This window comes from Colletotrichum lupini, chromosome 7 (assembly GCF_023278565.1).
Source record: "Colletotrichum lupini chromosome 7, complete sequence".
NCBI lineage: Eukaryota > Fungi > Ascomycota > Sordariomycetes > Glomerellales > Glomerellaceae > Colletotrichum > Colletotrichum lupini.
The window spans coordinates 1,847,466-1,865,789 of record NC_064680.1 but is presented as its reverse complement, the minus strand read 5'-3'; the positions used below and the strand labels follow the sequence as shown (position 1 = coordinate 1,865,789).

Below are 18,324 nucleotides of genomic sequence, written 5' to 3'. Positions count from 1 at the left end.
GCGGAGTGAACAAGAAGATTTAGAGGAAAGAGAGACTTGAACATTGGAGCTGAGTACAAGGTATGGAAGATACTTTAGGACCGGATGATCCAGAAGGAGGGTTCCAAGTTTTCCTTTCGCACCTTCCGTGCTTCGACATCGTGTGTGCTACCTTCCTCCATCACCCACCACCTCTTTCCCCTTTATTTTCCATCGCCTTCGTTGGAGCACAGACCCCAACGCCTCGCCTTCCTTGACTTGTCTTCGTTCCTTACCTGACATCCATCTCATAATCCTCCACCTTACCTCACCTCGCTTTCTCAACCAATTGAGCCTGCATACCGCGTGGTACGGACAGACTACCTTACCTCACATCGAACTTGCCGTTTCTGAAAAGTTGCGGTCCATCAGGCGCTTTGTCTTGCATTCCCATCTCCCGCTGCAAGTCGTCTTCTGCCAGCTTGATTTTGCTCCCTCTAGTCACCTATCACGGCGCTGAATATCTGTGCAACACCCCGGCTAGCTGAGGAACACGGACTCGGTTTGCATTCCTCGCACACCTGACCTACGGAGTACGGATACCTTGCCCATCTTCGAGCTGGTCCGAACTGGCTTCTCGATATCTTCTTCATCTACTATATTACGCGGAGGCCCTGCTCAGGGTTAAGATTGCTTCCAAGGTAGGAGACAAGCCCCCTTTCCGCATTTTCCGTGCTTTTATCCAAGTGTCATGATCCATGGCGGGCTGGGATTGGAAGAGCCTGGGGTGCTTTTCTCAAGGGAAAAAGTGACATGGTGAAATGGAGACAGATGGAGTGGGACGAGTGGAAAGCTAGGCCTTTCGATGGGCGACGAACCACGGACAGACCAACGACAATGACACGGGCAAGGCTCTGGAAGTCCGCAGAAGAAACTGACCCTGGAAGCGCAATTACACCAGCCCGCTGTCCGTCAGCGTTTTCCCGCCTTCACGTTACAAGTCATCATCTCCAGTTATAGGTCCCGTCCCAGCTCCAGCTCCAGCTCCATCACATCGGGCGTCCTCAAGTTTCCAGGCAGGGGTGGCATCAACCCAAAATCCCACAGCAACCATGGGAACTACATGCGCCAGCACCAGCGCCAGGAACAGGGAGGGGCAGAACACACTTGCGCGAGGACAAGGAGAGAGGTGTCTGTGGAAAAGGCAGAAACAGAAGAAGAAGATGACGATGAAGAAACCCACTAATTCTACTTAACAGCGGACGATCCCCCGAGCTACGGGAAGCGGAGAGCAAACTCTAGTCCACGATTACCTTGCGACATTCCTCTTCTCAAGAACCGATATTCAATAGCATCCGGCAGCCTAGCCTTCAATCCGAAAGTCCCTGCTCTGTCTGCAATTCACACCTCTGCCACCCACAGACCTCACAGAAAGCGTCGTAGGCGCCGCCACCGTTTGTCCGCCGGTCCACCCACTCTGAAGCTAGACTTGCTTGACGCGACTCCCCCACCAACAAGTACTTGTCGACGTTGACTTTCAAAGCCTTCAGATACCCGCGTTGACCTTGCATACGGATACTACAATTACACCTCACACCTGCCGGTGCACGTACACACGCATACACACACATACACACACGCCACCACTTGTTCTCTAGAAATGTTCTAGGGCCAAAGCACAGAGAGACAAGCACCAACACCCGGGACTTCCAGCGAGCCAGCTAGCCATAACTAGGAGACACTAACAGAGAAGCTGTCTTTCTCTCCATCTGCATCACTCCGTTCTCGCTTGTTCACTTGATCGAGTCCAGTCCAGGGTCCCCCCTCACAACGTCGTGGTGAGACGTAAAGGCACATCTGCCGCAGTACGATTGTAGCCCACACGACCGGCTATTTGTGCCTCACCCACCGTGGTTTACCACCTCTCCTCGTCGTCAGGCTAGTCAGGAGTTCCTTGCTTGCTCCAGCGGTTCTGCCCTCTATACAACTACAGAGAAGAGCGAGCATCCCTACCTCCCTTGCCTTTCTGCTGGATTACATATTCCCTTTCTTTTACTCCATACATCCCATCCCATCAGATCGCTGCTGCTGCTCCCGCTCCCGCCCGTCGCCAAAACGAACCCGACCTGACCCAATCTGCCCAACGGAGGCTTGAAGCTCGTCTCGCCCGTGTCGACTTGCATCACATCTCGTCACCCTGCAGCGTCCTCGCCCACGACCACAACCAGAACCACACTTCGAAACCTCAGCCCTCGGCCTTCGATCTGCGCCTTGACCGCGAATCTTGGCCAATTTTACTGCCCTATTATCAGTGCCCTTGCATCTCAAGTTGGCTGGACAGCTTCAGCCATCGCCTCGACCTCTTCTCATTTTGGCTAGGTTTATCACGTCGTTTACCTTATAATTTCCAAGTCGGCCCATCTCATCGCCAAGATATCGACGCAGAAAGTCGAGGTCGCTCTGAAACTCCAACCCCAACCCAGCCCGACCCAACCAACGGCTTCTCGCCTTCTGCGACGCCTCTCGTCGTTTCGCAACCTATCGATTTCCTGGCCAATCTGCACACGACGAGAAAGACGCCGAATACCGCAGCACTGGACCCGGTCTGTACAACCTCTCCAACTCGTTGTGCGACATCAATTGACTCGCTCGACGTCCTAAGCGGTCGTGGAAGAAACCTCGCTCTCCGTCCCAAACATGTACGTCAATCGCTGTCTGCTTTCCTTTCGTCGTCACACCTGTTCTCTGGCCCAACCCGACCACATGTCACCTGTTCAACTTGCCTGCCTGCCTTTGGATAACCGCCGCGGTGACGGAGGCCTTTTTTTGTATCCACGTTATGAACTTCAATGACATTTCAGTCGTTGAAGAATGCCTCTGCCTCATTCCCCATCTAGCCCTCCCCTTCCGCAGCATATCAAGAAGAAACTTAGGACTGGGTACGTGGACAAGATGAGCCTACCTCTCCGCAAACAGACACAGTTGCAGACATGCATTCTGCACAATTCCTTTACACCCCCAGCTTCGAGCAGGCGGATGCTGCGACCGTTTACATGCAGGTACATGTACTGGTACGCTGTCAAGGCCCAGCATTCGGCCCTCTCCTCTGCCCTAACCTACTGCACCTCGACCCATGTCATTTTCACCATCCATACCGCTATGGAGGGCAAAAGCTGTTCCGCAGCTCTTCCTCTCTCTCCCACTCTTTTTTGGTCCCATCATCGCCAGTCGTGGTGTTGGCTGGGCATTAAGTTGGAGTGTCGCGGCAGCAAGGTTATTGTACACCGAAGGGACCATAATCACCCAAATGCAGAAGGCTGCGTTCGATCCGATGTAGGCGCGCGCTCGAGGGGTTTTGTTGGTCGACGCAAGTGCAAGTGCAAGCGTGGCCTGGTCGAAGAGAGTGTCTCATATGCGTTATTGTTGTGGTGAACAACGCCGTGTGTGTGTGATGGCGTCGGTCTTGAGCAAGAGAGGCGCCTGGCTACCTACGTATCGACGCAATTCTCTTGAAGATACAAGAAGCTGGTAGGAGTCGCCCAGCTCAGATGCAGGAAGAAGACTCTGGCTTGATCACAGCCTCCTTCATTGCCTTTACCCCCTTTTCCGACTGGCGTCTGTTACATTTGGCCGTCTGTCGTTTCCCTCATTCCCGGTACCAACCCTCATGACATGAGACGGGGCTTCTGCTCAGGTCACATTTCTCCATAAAAGGCAGTCGTACTGACTGTGTTATTCCCTGGATGCCATCAGTGTGTGCTCCCATCGACTTGCAGCCGCCTGCACTGCGACCATCATTTCGTTTCGTTTCCCATTCAAGACTTACTACTGCACGCACACTTTAAATTGCCCGCTGCTCGATTCCACTTCTCCAGGTCCAATCCCCTTTTCATGTTTCAAAGTCACCAGCTTCACTTCCCACCTTGCCTATCAGCCCATGATCCATCTCTTCTTCACGCGGACGCGAGCTTCATCGTAAATTTACTAACTTGCAAAAGCCAACCTCATCACTGTACCGCGACGAGACGAAACGCCGTCAGTATTGCAAGAAGCTCAAAGATAGCAGCACTCTCTTGGTTTTTGGATGTTGGTGATAGGTCTACTTGCTGCTTTTACGCGCATCGCCCGTCACCTGTTGATGCAAGTCCCGGAGAGAAACTAGAAATCAACCACCGTCGGCAAATAATTTCGTTTCAGGTTGCCTTTCGCATGGTAACAATGTCACAAAACGGGTATGTCATGATGCCAAACACGACGGTCCCATTGCTGCTCTGGACACTATCAGGATACAGCGCTAACGTGCCATCTACAGTGGGACTGTTGGTACCGAGTACCCTGACTACACTGAGCATGGCCGCCAGTATGGCTCATTTAGACGCGGGCGGTATCTTTTTCCTGTGGACGAGGTAGGTTACCTATGATTCCTCGCCGCGATGAATCTTTTCCCATGCTAACTCATTGCGAAGCTCGAGAAAGACAGGCTAGACATCTTCCACCATCTGATAACCAAGGCAAGAGGAGGCCTTTGGGAAGTGCCTCTGCCCGCCAAATCCCATGTCCTTGACCTCGGGACGGGCACTGGCATTTGGGCGATCGACGTGGGCGAGTAAGATTATCCACCCTCCGTGCGCCGACTGCTAGAACCTAGACTTGCTGACACTATCACACCATAGTGAGCTATATAGAAACGAAGATCAAAAGGCTCAGGTCTTGGGGCTCGATCTTTCTCTCATTCAGCCCAAGCTGTATGTTGTGCATCTCCTTTTCTACCGCTCTTCGTAGCGAAAGCTCATCGTTTTGTAGGATCCCTACGTGTGTAAGGTTCGAGCGAGCCGACGTGGAGGCGCCACTGCCAGCGCCGGAACAAACCTTCGATCTGGTTCATATTCAGATGCTGCTTGGTTCCATAAGAGATTGGCCAGACCTGTACAGGAAGTCATTCAGGCACATCAAGCCCGGAGGATACATTGAACAGGTGGAAATCGAATGGATTCCTCGTAGCGACGACAACACTCTTGAGTCTAATTCGCTTCTCGTCTTTTGGGGTGAGAACTTGCGGCGTGCGATGCACAGGTACGGGCAACCCATCGATATAATCGACACAAAAAAGGAGCTCCATGCTGCAGGCTTCACAGACATTACCGAGAAGATGATTAGGCTACCAACGAACCCGTGGAGCCAGAACCCGATGGAAGAAGAGCTGGGTAGATGGTTCAACCTCGGCCTTACGCACTGCTTGGAAGGCCTCACACTTGCGCCCTTTATTCAGGTGGAACGCTGGCCAAAACATGAAGTGGACAGACTGGTGGATGATCTCAAGAAGGAAATCTGTCGACTCAATGTTCATGCCTACTGCAGAATGTAAGTTACCGCCTGCAGACTACCGTCTGGTAGCTCCCAGCTTTTTGAGATGCAGAGTACTGATTGCCGGACGTAGGTTTGTTTGGACGGCAAGGAGGCCAATTCCAACGCAAACCCAATGATTCAAAAGTGGTCACTCAGACTGCCGAGGGTTACGTCACGTCTTACAGGACGGGGACAGACTGCTGGCGAGTTTCCTGCCGTCACCCTCCCGTCGCATACTCATATCCAGAACGGGACGAGGCAAGCTAGTAACATTCGACACCCTATCGCCAAGCAAGACAGCTCAAGCGGAACGTCGGAGCGATTTGTCTCCTGTACCATCACTCTTCGTCTACTTGAACGTCAGACGTGCGACTCAGTCGCTCTGGTGCCGTCCTGTCAACAAGCAAGCGTCGTTGCTGCTACTCATGCGACGTTTAGTTGAATAGCTTCTCCATTGTCCTTTTCTACTGTACGTGGTGGGAGTGCTGCATGTTTGCTTTCCCTCCTTCTTCTCCCTTACCAAGATAGGCTTCCAGTCCTCGCCCGGCCAGGCGCGGATCGATCGTGGCAAGATCAGGAGCTTTAGACCGCCAGCTACTTCAATTCGTCTTACGGGCTTCATCGTCTTGCTCTGCTCGAAGTTTTGGACGCCCTTGTAGAGTACCGCCTGCCACTCGATTCGGCAAGCTCTCCCGCTTTATTCTGGCCAGGCGTATATCGACACGACGAAGAATGCATCAAAACAGGCAATCAAGTTCTGCTTTTCTCTTTACGCTATTTTGGTCTCCTTGGACATTTTTTGCCGCGTTGTCTCCTTCTATCTTTCTTTATGTTTCGCAGGCTCGGCAGTCAGAGACCGAGATCGATGCTCCGCGGAGTGGCCCCTTATTTTTTACCCCCCTTGGCCTTCCCTAGCATACGCTCTATCTCTGAGCTACAAAGTCAAGTCCAAGGTAGCACACGAGCGCAAACAATATTGTTGCCAACCAGCACATAGTCACAGTCGCTACGCCTCTCTTGTCACTACATCGTATTCTTTTTGTGTACGGATTCATCGGCGGGGAAGAAAATGGGCCGGGTTTAACCAAAAGTTGATGGCGGCGCGGGCTTGGCAGCATTGCAGTTGGGCCGTGTTTTTTTGCATAGTGCGTACTCTGCTCTCTTTCGGCATGAAGCAGACTCAGGCTTGGGGCGTTGAAATTTATTATGCACGCTCCTCGGGATTGCAAGAGGGCGCGATGAGAAGGGTGGCCAGTACGGGCATGTCGGCCAGCGGAGTATTGCACGTCATGTCTTTAGGCATGACCAATGTTAATCGGGATGGCTGTCACGTCCGCAGCGCAGGGGCTGATATGTGCGGCCGCTATTTTTTCCCCCTCTACCTACCTTGTTATGGTAAATATATATAAATAGATTCTGGTCATGATGGATGATAACCCAAATCAAGAACCACAAGAGCAGCCCTTTCAGAGTTCAGCTACAGGTGAGGCGACCCGGCCAGCTTCGATGGCGACTCAAGAAAAAGTCGAGTCACGCTCCCGGTCCTACCACGAACGAATCGTCTATGTCGCGAATCACAGATTGAGTGGAAGTGGAAGGTGCCAACGGTCGTTAGCAAACGTTATGTGGCCAGGAGGGTTTGTCATTTCCCTTCTACATTCCTTTAGAGCTCGACAAAATCAAATGCACCAGACACGATAATAGAGCCAAGATTGGTCGACAGCTAGATATTGTTCCCTTACCCATCTCCACATCATCATGCTGGTTTACATGGCTCCCGCATGCCCATCCACATCATTCGGTTACCCATGTTGCCCCCATCTATTGTTGGTTTGTTGGTTGCTCTTGCTCCCGCTTCCCCGTCCCGCCAATGGGATATTGCACTGACAACGTTACAGTCCTTCGTTGAGCCCTGCCAGGTTGGGCAACAGCTGCATAGTGCGAAGGCCAGGATAGGAACTTCGCTGTGTCTGCCAGCATTCGAACAGCAAAGCAATGAACCCTTCTCAAGGCAACGTATGTAGGAGACGGCACACCGATGGTCAATGAGATGGGGAACCTGAGCGTCGTGCGATGGGTCTCATGCTGCGAGCCAACCTTCTTTTCGGCTGCCTAATGCTTTTGTCCCATGGCGACACGTTGCAGTCGAGGAGGCACTAAGGGCTGTGCCTTCATCTTCCTGGTGATCGACCACGTTGATACGTTGATGAGGTACGGATCCCTTGCTGATAGTATCCTATGTCCTGCATGGGCCGTTTCCAGTAGCTCAAGATCGTTGATTCTTTTTAGTTTACTTGTCTCCGGCTTGGCTCTTTTTTCTGGATGATCTCGCTTGCACCGGGAGACAGCACACGCTCTTTCCCCGAGGTGAAGCTGGGCAAACGTTCCCTCTCCGTTAAGGCTGCCAACCAACGCCCCGACCCGCATCAAGCCAGCAAACTACATGTACCCTCGACGTACGACTTGCATGGCGGAGAGAAATCCCGCCGCCCCGAGCCTGCAGTCCACATGTTGGCTGGATTGGCGGTTCTCCTTATGATACGCTACGAAGTACGATGTACTCTACACCCAGCCTAGCGCCCCCTCCTCAAACCTCTCTCTGCCCCCTCTTCGCTCTCCACACACACACACACACACTTATATTTCATATGCATGCGAGCACACACTCACACTTCTTCATACTTATCACTACTGCCCCTCCCTTTTTGGGACCTTGCCCCCCCCCCCCCCTCTTCTGCTGTATCTGGGCACCCATCGAACGCCTGATGCCCGGACCCGGGAACACGGATCTCGAGATGAGTGGTTCGGGTAGAAAAGGCAAAAGGGCATTGAGCTAGTTTTTTTCTGCCCAATCCTACACATCAAGAGGTGCGTAAAGAAGAGGAGCAAGAGGGAGAAAAAAGACACATGTAGGCTGCAGGATTGTGGAAACATGTATCAAGCTTCCCACTCCTACCAGTCCATCACCGCCCTTTGTGTTTCGTTTTGGTTTTCTATTTGCCTCTCTACAAGAAGCCGCACCATTGCCCAACCAAACTCGAGGCCGGTCTAGGTCTCGGCCCGGGGGGGTTGGTGATGAGTGATGAGGGGCCGCCTACAGCGAGACCCTGCCACGCTGGAGCCCAGAGCCTGGGATCTACCTTTCTCGTCTCATGCGGGAACAACTGGCTCTGCAGGATCATAGAGGTAGGTGAAAGGTGACGATGGAGAGGATGAGGCACTACAGGCTATGGTATGTTATGGTTCTATTGTCTTGGGTATTCCTTTTGTAGGATCGCGGATGCGATTACCTGGGACGCGAAATCTCCCATGCTGCCAACGGGAATATGGAGAGGGAGGGAGGATTATGCATGAAGGGCGGGCGAGCGAGCGGGCGGGCGTTGGCCGACTGCCAGGGAGGTTCCGACGGGAGGGGTTTGAGTTCGGAGACGGCGGAAGCGGTACCGGGGGACTGTCATGCGTGTTTCTTTTGAGGAGGAGGGGGGCGAGACATTTCTTTGGCTTTGAACCGAATGATCTCGAATGATGTGGTCGTGCATGATACGGCGGTGTGTCTTTTGTTGGGTTCCTGTTCCTGGTCCTTCGTTCTTTACCGCCTGCGAGGGATAGGGGATATCCGTCGCGTTGGATCTAGGGAAATTTTGGTATTGGAATCTTGTCTGGAAATTTTCAGTCTTGGCTCCTTCAGCTAAGGTATTTCCACTCGGGATAGAACCTTTTATGTTTCTTGTTCCGAGACTCTGTCGCGAGATTAGAATCACTCTCGATGAAATTTGCTGCAATGAAGACCGATTCTCTCGGCGAGGACTAGTAAAACCAACACGACTACTCTTAAGCTTGCCGCCTCTGGTTTCTCGTTTTCGGGACTTAGTTGGGCCATATCGGGTCTTCTGTCATCGTGATGAGGCTATAGGGTGGCCTGTTATTTGTGAAATTCGTTGCCGAGAACTTGGTTGACTACAGATATGTACGGTCGTCACTCGAGGATCCTTGCGACGAGTTCCGAAGGCATAGATACAATTTCAATATTGATATATTCTCTTTCCGAGCTTCCCCTCCATCTTTGCGTAAAAGCGAGGTTGACTAGGCCGTATAAAAGATGAGGAGAGAGATAATGATCCAACATCATTCCTACCAAAAAGCGCATATACATCACGGATACCAAGGCCACACGATTACTACGGGATAATCCATCAGGTCGAAGTACCGGCGAGAACCCCTGCTACTGTCATGACCCTCTCCAAACAAAAGAATGTATAGGTCATCAATCAACAGAAAGAAGACCGGCCAGGAAGACTTGGCAACCCAGATATTCGTTTGCGAAATTCCTAGGCCCCAAAGAATGTAATAAACCTTACCGGCTTCGGTTCTCTCAGATCTTCGCTGACCACCATCAACACCTCCCCCAGCGAGAGGACCATTTACCTTTTTCGGCAATGTTCAGGGGTCATGAAAACGGTCTGTTTGTTCCTTTCTTCCACCCCGACCCGAGGGAATGGTAAAAGGGGCCCAAACTTGGGGTGGGGGGGGCCAAAGTCCCCAAACATTTGGGTTCCGTAAGGCTAACTCGTGGGATTCTCTTCCTGGTAAGAAAATATACCCTGGGGAACGTTTTTGCCCGGATAGTTGTTGGTTGGCACCTTGATCCTTCTATGCTACGCCGCCGCGGCCGCCAAGTGTCAAGTGTGTAGTAGATAGGGGGAGTGAGGGGGAGTGCACAAAGGGGGTGTCGGTCCAGAAAGAATGTCAATATACGCCACTATGCAAGATTGAGGCGTTTAGACAGTGGTAGCGGTATGTATTCGATGAGAGGGATCCGGGGTCTGTTTGTGAGTGCGAATACGGGATAATGTGGCAAACGGTACGGGCCTCGAACGGGGGTTTCGGTAAGTGTGCGGCGTATAGTTTGAATGAAGTGATGTTGAATCACTGCTTATATATCTCAGGTATCGTAGACAGAAATCTGATCAAGCCTAAGCAGAGGGGGCTGGGTTCGATGAAGGGACAAGGAGATCTCCCCATTCTACCTGACTACCTGTCTGAGAGGCCAAGGGGCAACGAGAAGGCCTTCCCCGCCAAGACAGCATGAGTACGAGATAATTGGTGGTTGGGAAAGGAGGTAAGGTCTTTGCGTTTTGTCCGGTGATCGGATTCTCGGGCAGACTGGTAAGGGAAATGGAAGAGAAGTTGGCTTTCGGGTTGTGTAACGTGAGACTTTTTGATTGTATGCATCAGGTTCGGCGACGATGATTTGACGGTCTCTCGCTGTTGACGGATCCGATTCTTGACTGCTGGGACGGCTGGCTGTATTTCCATGAGCGAAGCATTTGATAGAGCTATCTGTGTCTGTTCAACGACATGACCTGAAGTCACACCTCTGATACTCATCTGCCTGTCGGATGCTCATTGTTGGTGATTAAGAATAGTGGAGGTAGCATGAGATAGTGGGAAGAAAGCTTTTCTCCGGGGGATCTACCTTGCCAATCACTATCAGGCAGAATGAGGACATCCCTTGAAGTACGAGATTCGCCCATCTGTCTGTTAAGTATTAGATCTCTCCAATCGCATAATTGCTTGGATTCGTAGTAGATGGCGCCACGTAATCCATATTTCTACTTTTGATAACTCCATGTCAGAGTGAACTGTACTTAATTCATAAGACAAAAGGAGGGATACAACCTTATGTAGGCAAAATTTCATAGTGTAAGGGCAAAAAACGATAGAAAAGGAAGGAGGGGGAATACTGACCTTATAATTCACGTCCCTGCCCAGATTCGAACAGCGCGCCCCTCGGTCAACCCGGACTCTGACTTCACTGGAGTATTTGTTTTTATGTCAACCAAGCCGACCACCTCGCACACAGCTTGACTTGACCTCGCAGACCTAGACGGGCGCTGCTGTGCTGGTGACGGCAACGGTGAATAGACCCCTTTAGTAGGTAGGTACGTCGGTTTAAGGAAGGAGAGGGGGCAGGTGCCTTCCATGTCGAGAGGAATTCATCTTCTCTTCACTGAGAAGTGAGATGAATCACCGCAACGTCCTACCGGAGCCGGTAGCGAAGAGAATAATAACAGACGACAGGGAGGGAAGAGCTCTATGTTATTAATCTTAGTCAGGGTGAATATTGATTGAAGATGAAGGTCACAATCTCATCACTCCTAGCTACATAACCCCCGCCAGTATTCGAGCGTCATAGCCTTGCACGCTTTTGGAGTGATGGATGGAAAATTCGGGCCGTCAGGACAAATACGCGGGAAGTAGAACGGCTAAACTCTCCTGAATTTGGCTAGGGCGAGCAGCTCAGTTGATAGTGACGTTGTGACGCAGCTCCGGGCTGTCATCGAGGGTCGTTGAGCATAAAAATGTATACCTGATCTCAATACGTCACAGCTTCGGCTGCCTATCTATAGTAACATCAAAAGGGCTGAATGAGAAGATGGCAGGGTCCGCTGTAACATTGAACTTGCCAGTCCGTTCCCAGTAAGGAACAACCTTCATCGTCGAATATGATCTCTCGAAATGAAGAGAGTTACAGCAGAGAGGGAGAAAGGACAGGCAAAGGGATAATCTCATTCTCATCAAACCAGTCAGAGTGCTGGTCACGTCTCAAGGTCAAGGCTCCTGCCAATGCAAAGTATCAGATCCACCCTCTGCTTTCAATCTGATACACTCTTACGAACGTGATTCCACCGAGCGCCATTTGGTTCAAAAGGTTTCCTGTTATTTACCTGCAGGAGGCAGGTTTCGCAGCATGGGTGGGCTGCGGTTGACGTGTGTGATGTACAGAGTCTACATAAGGAAATAATAAGGTGGCCTGTTGAGAAAACGCGTACGCGGTGGCCGGATCCAAGGCCCCCGAGACTGATTCTCTCTTTGCTGCTCTTCCAATACATCAGCTCCCGTGAACGGTCAAGGGAATCTCGACCGGTAGGGCGCTGTGCCACTGGATAACATGAATCTCTACCACGGGCATCGAGCATTCATGTCATTTGGTTCCAAAATAAAAACACCCCCTTTCCTACCAGTTTCTATAACCCGAAGCCACCATTTGCGCTCTTTTTCTTTAGATGCAGTTTGAATTAACAACCCGGGAAACAAACTTCTACTCCTTCACGTCGTCGTTTCGAATCGGTACGAGGCGGTGGGGAGCAAAGTTCAAAAAGGTTCTTTCTCCGTTTAGTGGGCAGCGGCGTGGGTCTCGCCGTGGTATCCAACGAGCTTGAAGCGGCCGAGCATCTCGCCGACAGTGAAGAAACCGAGGCACTCAGCAGCGACAACGGCACCGGTGGCCACGGTCGCGGTGTTAATGCGGGAGGCGATGGTGGCGGGCTTCGCAGCGGCGGCGGTGTTGGCAGCGGAGCTGGCGGCTGAGGAGGCGGAGCTCAGGAGGGCGTTGGGGTTCTTGACGGCGCCGAGGGCCCGCTGGAAGTAGGACTGGAAGGTGCTGACGGGGCTGTATTTCTTTCGTCAGAAGCTGGGCGGACAAGACGCTTCGCTCTGGTGCTGTAAACTTACGGAGGAGCCATCTTCTGGCCGTGGAAGACAATCTTGGACAGCTCAAGAGTGACGCGGGAGTAGTAGACAACCCAGGGAACCTGCTCTGTAGTCGGACATCCGTCAGCAATTGGCCCTTGAAGTCAAGGGTGCGCGCTCAATTGCGCCTCTGCTCATAGAGATCCTCTCGTGACCGGATTGAAACGTACTCTCAATGAAGTTGATGACCTTGCCGGTGCGACCGCCGACCTTGCCGAGGGCGTTGACAGCACCAGACAGAGCGGGGCCGGCGGCGCTGGCGGCGCGGCTCAGGCCCTGGGCAGCCTTGGCCGAGTACTCGCTGGCCTTGCCGGCAGCATCCTTTGCGGACTCGGTGGCCTTCTTGGTGGTGGTTGACTCGAAGCGAGCGGCGACGCGGGAAGGGAGGGTGCGAGCGGTGGTCCGCATGAGCGGGCGGGCGAGGGCGGAAGACATCTTGGACCGGGGGGTTGGGTGGTTGTGGAAGAGAGAGAGGAGGTCGACGGATTAAAAATCGGGGTATCTGGATTTCGGATCGGGGTGCGTCGATGTGGGCGGCTCCGGGGTCGAAGAAGGAGCTTCGTTGGCTGCCAATTGATGGGAAGGGGGTGGTGGTGAGTGATGTTTTTTGCGTAAAGTGAAAAAAAGAGCTCTCTCTGTCTCTCTTGCCAGAGTCTGCCCGACCTCTCGGAAGATTTCGCTTGTGCTGTTGTTGCGAGCCGGAGGAGCGATGGCCCGTGCGCTCTTTTCTTTTCCTGCTTATGAAAAATGTCAATTGCTAAGGTCAGGTACAAGGAATAGGTACCTTTTTTCCCTTGCTCCCAGGGGAAAGAGGCACTGGCACCCGTCGGCCCAGCGGACTATGCCGCTTTGAGATCTAACCAATCACAGAATTGATCTCTTGAAGGGAAGTGGGGGCTCTTTTCAGTGCGGGCAGGCGTGGCAGGGCAGTTCACAGGTGCAGGCAGGCACAGTTCACTGGTGAGATCCATTGAGTGAGAAAAGGTTCACCGGCAGGTGCTGGGGCAGAATGGGTTCTTCCCATGAATGGATACCTCTTGCATTCTTATCTGCCCCATATCGAGGCTAAGTTACCTTGTATGGCAGCAGTTTGTCACTGCCTTACAATGCTCAAATCCTGTCATCCCCATCGCCTCACTCTTAACACCAACACCAAAACCCCCACCAACAGTCCACATCTCTGCCTACAAACAAGCATCGTCAATCTAATGGAAGCTTCATATTGTCATACGAATTCATTGGGAACATATCTCTAAAGTATAGTCAAAAACCCATCCATGACACCAAATCGCCAGCACCGCCATATTATGCCCAAAAAATCAATCGTGTCGTCTAACCATCAGGCTTGGTTTAGTCCAAGCTCTGGATCATGACCTTAATAGCGCCTGACTTGGGGTCCTTAGCCGCCTCGAAGGCGCCGAGGGCATCTTCGAGCTTGAACTTGTGTGTCACCAACTTGCTGAGGTCAACAACACCACTCTCCACCAAACGGATGGCTCTGGGCCAGGTGTTGCAGTAGCGGTACTGCAGCTGGATGTCGACCTCGCGAACGCTAGCGCGCATGAAAGGGAAGCTGATCTCGTTGCGTCCAACACCAATGATGAAGACCTTTCCACCAAATTTGCAGGCCCAAACAGCCGAAGCAATGCTGCTCTCCACACCAGTGCACTCCATGACGACGGCCGGCTCAACACCTCCAAAGGACTCAACGATGCGCTTGGCCTCCTCCTCGGCGGTTCCACGACCGACCTTATGGGTGATGGCTGTGGGCACCAGCTCCTTGGCGAAAGCCAGACGTCCATCGTCAATATCCGTAACAACCAGCGGGCAGGCACCGGCAGCCTTGGCGCAGAGAAGGGTGATGAGACCAATGGGACCTGCACCGCAGACGAGGACCGGGTCGCCAAGGCGCACACCGGCACGCTGCATACCGGCAAGAGCGACACTTAGGGGCTCCAGCATGGCACCGTTCTCATATGACATGTTACCGATCTTGTGGCACCAGACGGCAGGGTGGTTCACGTATCGTCGCAGCAGACCAGGCACCGGCGGGGTGGACAGGAACTGGACCTTCTCGCAACCGTTGTAACGACCGGTCAAACAAGGCTCGCAGGAGTTGCAGATGACATTCGGCTCGACGGCGACTCTGTCACCAACCTTGAGGTGTGTGACGCTGGGGTGGACGGCGAGAATCTCACCGGCGGACTCGTGGCCGAGAATGTGGTCGCCATCGACAATCATGGGTCCGATGCATCCGTGCTTCCAGAAGTGAACGTCGGATCTGTATCTTTCCGTTAGTCTCGTCCTTGTACCTTAAGGGGGGCACTTTTGTCTGGCACGAAAATCCTTACCCGCAAATGCCGGTGCTTCTGATGGCTACCGTGACTTCGCCATGCTGCAGCCCCTCGCCGGCCTGAACGGCCTCCAACTTGGGCTCGGCCTCGTTGATCCACAGGTCGTGTGCGGGGTTGGTGTAGACACCAATGTTGGCCTTGGACACCTTAACGGAGCCGACCGAGGCGGGAGGATCAACAGCCGAAGGGGACATTGTGAAAGCTGGGTTGTCTCTGGGTGTGCGAAGAGTGGTATGAAAGAATGGTCCAGGAGAGTGTCTCTCTTGCCAGGTAATAATGTGATCTGTCGGCGGGGTATGAAACGTGGGTGCAAGATTGACGAGACGACTGACAGCGACAGCAACGGCGTCGAGCGTATGGACGAACAGAACAGACGAAGCGGACAGAGAGGAGGAAGAGTATAGCAGCTTGGAGCAGAACGACACACGACCGGACAGTCGCCCGGCTGGATATATACCTTGGAGCTACTCGTGGACTTTTCGTTTTTATTTTTCTGGGTCGGCCAACAATCCAGCGGCTTCGTCGGCCCTTTGGTCAACAATTATTCGAATCCAGCCCCTCATCACCCCTCGTCGCCCAAGGCGAATAGTTTGACCCCAGTTCCCCACGTCGAAACGTCACGCAGGGTCGAAGCTTGTTGGCAGGGGTGGGGCGCTACCGCGTTGTGGGAATCGTTCGGTCGCTGTAAGACCGATTCACCCTCTTTGCGACTTTCCGCTCCAATCACAATGACGATCCGTACCCGACATATACCATTCCCCGCGACAAGCTCACTGGCAAACTACGCTTTCTCTCATGTAGTCTCACTACGGATACAACGAAGCGGCACGCCTCGCGTTTTTCCAGGTCCAGGCACGCCGGGAGGGGCAACCATCTCAACACACGCGCCACGGGGATTTTTTCTTTTGCGTTCACGTGGTATCCGAACCAGGGGACTTCGTTGGGTTTCCGCATCTTTACGGTTTATGTTTGACCATCGCCTTTCCCTTGCCGTCGTATTGTCGCTTGCTGAGGACCATGACGCTCCACGAATCGCGACTGTGGCCGACGCAAGATCCTTTATTAGCTCCACGGAAACTTGAACCCCCTCCCCTCCCTTCCTATCTCATCTAGTCTCCAAACATTTTGGAGGTCGGCCCCGATTTACCCCCATTCGAACTTCGCCTTAATTACCGGGGAGTCGCATGCGGCAGACGCCTTAGGTAGCAGTGAGCATCGTGCCTCGGTCCTATACCTCCCTTTTCGAGATGCGCCCTCATGGGGAAGTCTTTCGAAGTTTCATCGTCTCATCACGCCCAGACGCGGTCCCGAAAGCTAATTAGATATTTGGAAATTTGCTGCCTTGCATACTTGGTCCTTAGGGGTATGTTTAAACTCCCTACCAGGTAGTGTGGGTCTGACCAGGGCAAAGCAGTGACTCTCAATGGCCAAATTTCTATTCGACGTGCACAAGAATCTCGAAAGTAATACTGCTGATGTAATCGCGAGAAGCATGGGCGAAGATACCTGACAAGGGGGTTAAACTTTGGCCTGATAACGTAGTACTGATGCAGTCAGAACCTCATGATGTTGACATGTGAGACTGTGTCTGTTTCTCGTCCTGCAGTAGGCCGGGCAACTCTTGTTGGTCGCGGGGTCGGACGATAGCCGCGCCGACGCACATCTTCCCGAAGAGTTGATAGACAGACCAGGCTGTTGACACCTCCATCCGATAGAAGCGCTGCAGTGCATTGCTGCTTTGTGCGCGCTCTGCGGGATTTCTTATCTACCGACTTCTTGGTACTGCATGAGAGTAATCCGACCTTTTCTTCTTCAACCTACACTCACACTCAGTGACTTTTGCACTCATCCAATCGCTCCAGGCCATACATTACCCGCAATCGGGGCAAGAAGTGAGCTATACCCGCCGCCGTCGGGACTAGAATATCCGAGGAAAAAGTTCGGACCCTTTTCGCGCCTTTGTCATGCGCCCAGACTTGATCTTTGGCCCGCCGGGCGACGAGTGGCACTACGATAGACCGTCGCGAACCTATGATCTCACCCGGGGCCGGTCGCCGGCTTGGAAGGTCGGCACCAGCCAAGGACCAGCGGGGACGTCGGTTTCGGTGAACCCCCACAGCACGGCGCTCGTGATTGTCGATTTGCAAAACTATTTCTTGCACCCCAGCTGTCGAGACCACCCGGCCGGGCTTGCTGCGGTGGAGCAGACCAAGAGGGCTGTTGAGAAATGCCGCGAATTAGGTATTCAGGTACGGCCTTGAACCCATTCTGTACTACTCTCCCCCGCCCTGTTCGGACGTTCGGGGCATCCGGCAGACGTTACCGCCCGTCTTACCGGAGGGACAGGAGCAGAAGTCGCTAGACATTAAAGAGATGAGGGGCACGCGGGGGTTAGATGACTGGAAGGGGATTGGGGGACGGGAACTTTTGCCGGGGTGGTGGCGGTTAAACAAGCGACGTATCGTAGCTCACTTTTTTGCCATTGCAGGTAATTTGGCTAAATTGGGGCCTGACCGACGACGACCTGGCGCGAATGCCCGCCAGCGTCCAACGTGGCTTCTCGCGATCGCTCATCCTGGGCGAGGAGGCGACCAACGACAAGGGCACCGTCGCCCGCCTCGGCCTCGGTGCAGATCTCGGCGGCGGCAGGGGCCGCTGCCTCGTCGCGGGCGAGTGGAACGCCGACATTTACGAGCCGCTGAAGCGGAGCAGCCTCCGCCCGCAGGAGGACGTGCGGTGCGACAAGAATAGGATGTCGGGGATGTGGACCCCGGAGCAGCCGCTTCGGAAATATCTAGAGCGGACTCGGAAGGATGATGAAGACGGTGAGGAGGCTGCCTCCGGGACCGGTGATGGAAGGGGAGCAGGAGGGATACGAACGCTGCTCTTCGCCGGGGTCAACACCGACCAGTGTGTTCTCGCCACGCTGACGGATGCGTATAATGCCGGGTGGGATTGCATCTTGATTGAGGACTGTTGCGGGACCGGGACGCCTGGGGCTCCCGAGGTGTGCCTTTACAATATTTCTGTGAGTTTTCGTTTTGCCCTCTTCTTCTCTGGTCTATACCCTCTCGTTCCCCCACTTTGGTCATGGTCGTGGATTTCTTTGTGATTGCGGGCACGGCTGGGACGG

General features: G+C 53.2%; 7 protein-coding genes across 7 annotated transcripts; 4 read left to right on the top strand and 3 right to left on the bottom strand.

Moving 5' to 3' along the window:
• Positions 1–3,895: 3,895 nt before the first annotated feature.
• Positions 3,896–5,323, top strand: CLUP02_13575 (methyltransferase domain-containing protein; the record flags this gene model as incomplete). The annotated part of the gene is made up of 6 exons (XM_049292513.1): positions 3,896–3,933; positions 4,104–4,190; positions 4,271–4,364; positions 4,425–4,564; positions 4,632–4,703; positions 4,762–5,323. 6 exons carry the CDS (start codon positions 3,896–3,898, stop codon positions 5,321–5,323), a joined length of 993 nt encoding a protein of 330 aa, XP_049149659.1.
• Positions 5,324–7,626: 2,303 nt separating this feature from the next.
• CLUP02_13574 (uncharacterized protein) lies at positions 7,627–8,498 on the top strand (the record flags this gene model as incomplete). The annotated part of the gene is made up of 3 exons (XM_049292512.1): positions 7,627–7,814; positions 8,218–8,279; positions 8,392–8,498. 3 exons carry the CDS (start codon positions 7,627–7,629, stop codon positions 8,496–8,498), a joined length of 357 nt encoding a protein of 118 aa, XP_049149658.1.
• A 3,106-nt stretch (positions 8,499–11,604) lies between these two features.
• CLUP02_13573 (uncharacterized protein) lies at positions 11,605–12,284 on the bottom strand (the record flags this gene model as incomplete). The annotated part of the gene is made up of 4 exons (XM_049292511.1): positions 11,605–11,638; positions 11,693–11,899; positions 12,033–12,064; positions 12,138–12,284. 4 exons carry the CDS (start codon positions 12,282–12,284, stop codon positions 11,605–11,607), a joined length of 420 nt encoding a protein of 139 aa, XP_049149657.1.
• A 196-nt stretch (positions 12,285–12,480) lies between these two features.
• CLUP02_13572 (uncharacterized protein) lies at positions 12,481–13,272 on the bottom strand (the record flags this gene model as incomplete). Its single annotated transcript, XM_049292510.1, has 3 exons — positions 12,481–12,757; positions 12,820–12,904; positions 13,008–13,272. The coding sequence occupies 3 exons, from the start codon at positions 13,270–13,272 to the stop codon at positions 12,481–12,483; spliced, it is 627 nt and encodes a 208-aa protein (XP_049149656.1).
• A 92-nt stretch (positions 13,273–13,364) lies between these two features.
• CLUP02_13571 (uncharacterized protein) lies at positions 13,365–14,046 on the top strand (the record flags this gene model as incomplete). The annotated part of the gene is made up of 4 exons (XM_049292509.1): positions 13,365–13,430; positions 13,489–13,553; positions 13,708–13,774; positions 13,927–14,046. The coding sequence occupies 4 exons, from the start codon at positions 13,365–13,367 to the stop codon at positions 14,044–14,046; spliced, it is 318 nt and encodes a 105-aa protein (XP_049149655.1).
• Positions 14,047–14,187: 141 nt separating this feature from the next.
• Positions 14,188–15,385, bottom strand: CLUP02_13570 (alcohol dehydrogenase GroES-like domain-containing protein; the record flags this gene model as incomplete). The annotated part of the gene is made up of 2 exons (XM_049292508.1): positions 14,188–15,118; positions 15,189–15,385. 2 exons carry the CDS (start codon positions 15,383–15,385, stop codon positions 14,188–14,190), a joined length of 1,128 nt encoding a protein of 375 aa, XP_049149654.1.
• A 1,770-nt stretch (positions 15,386–17,155) lies between these two features.
• Positions 17,156–18,303, top strand: CLUP02_13569 (isochorismatase; the record flags this gene model as incomplete). The annotated part of the gene is made up of 2 exons (XM_049292507.1): positions 17,156–17,440; positions 17,680–18,303. 2 exons carry the CDS (start codon positions 17,156–17,158, stop codon positions 18,301–18,303), a joined length of 909 nt encoding a protein of 302 aa, XP_049149653.1.
• Between the last annotated feature and the right edge of the window lie 21 nt (positions 18,304–18,324).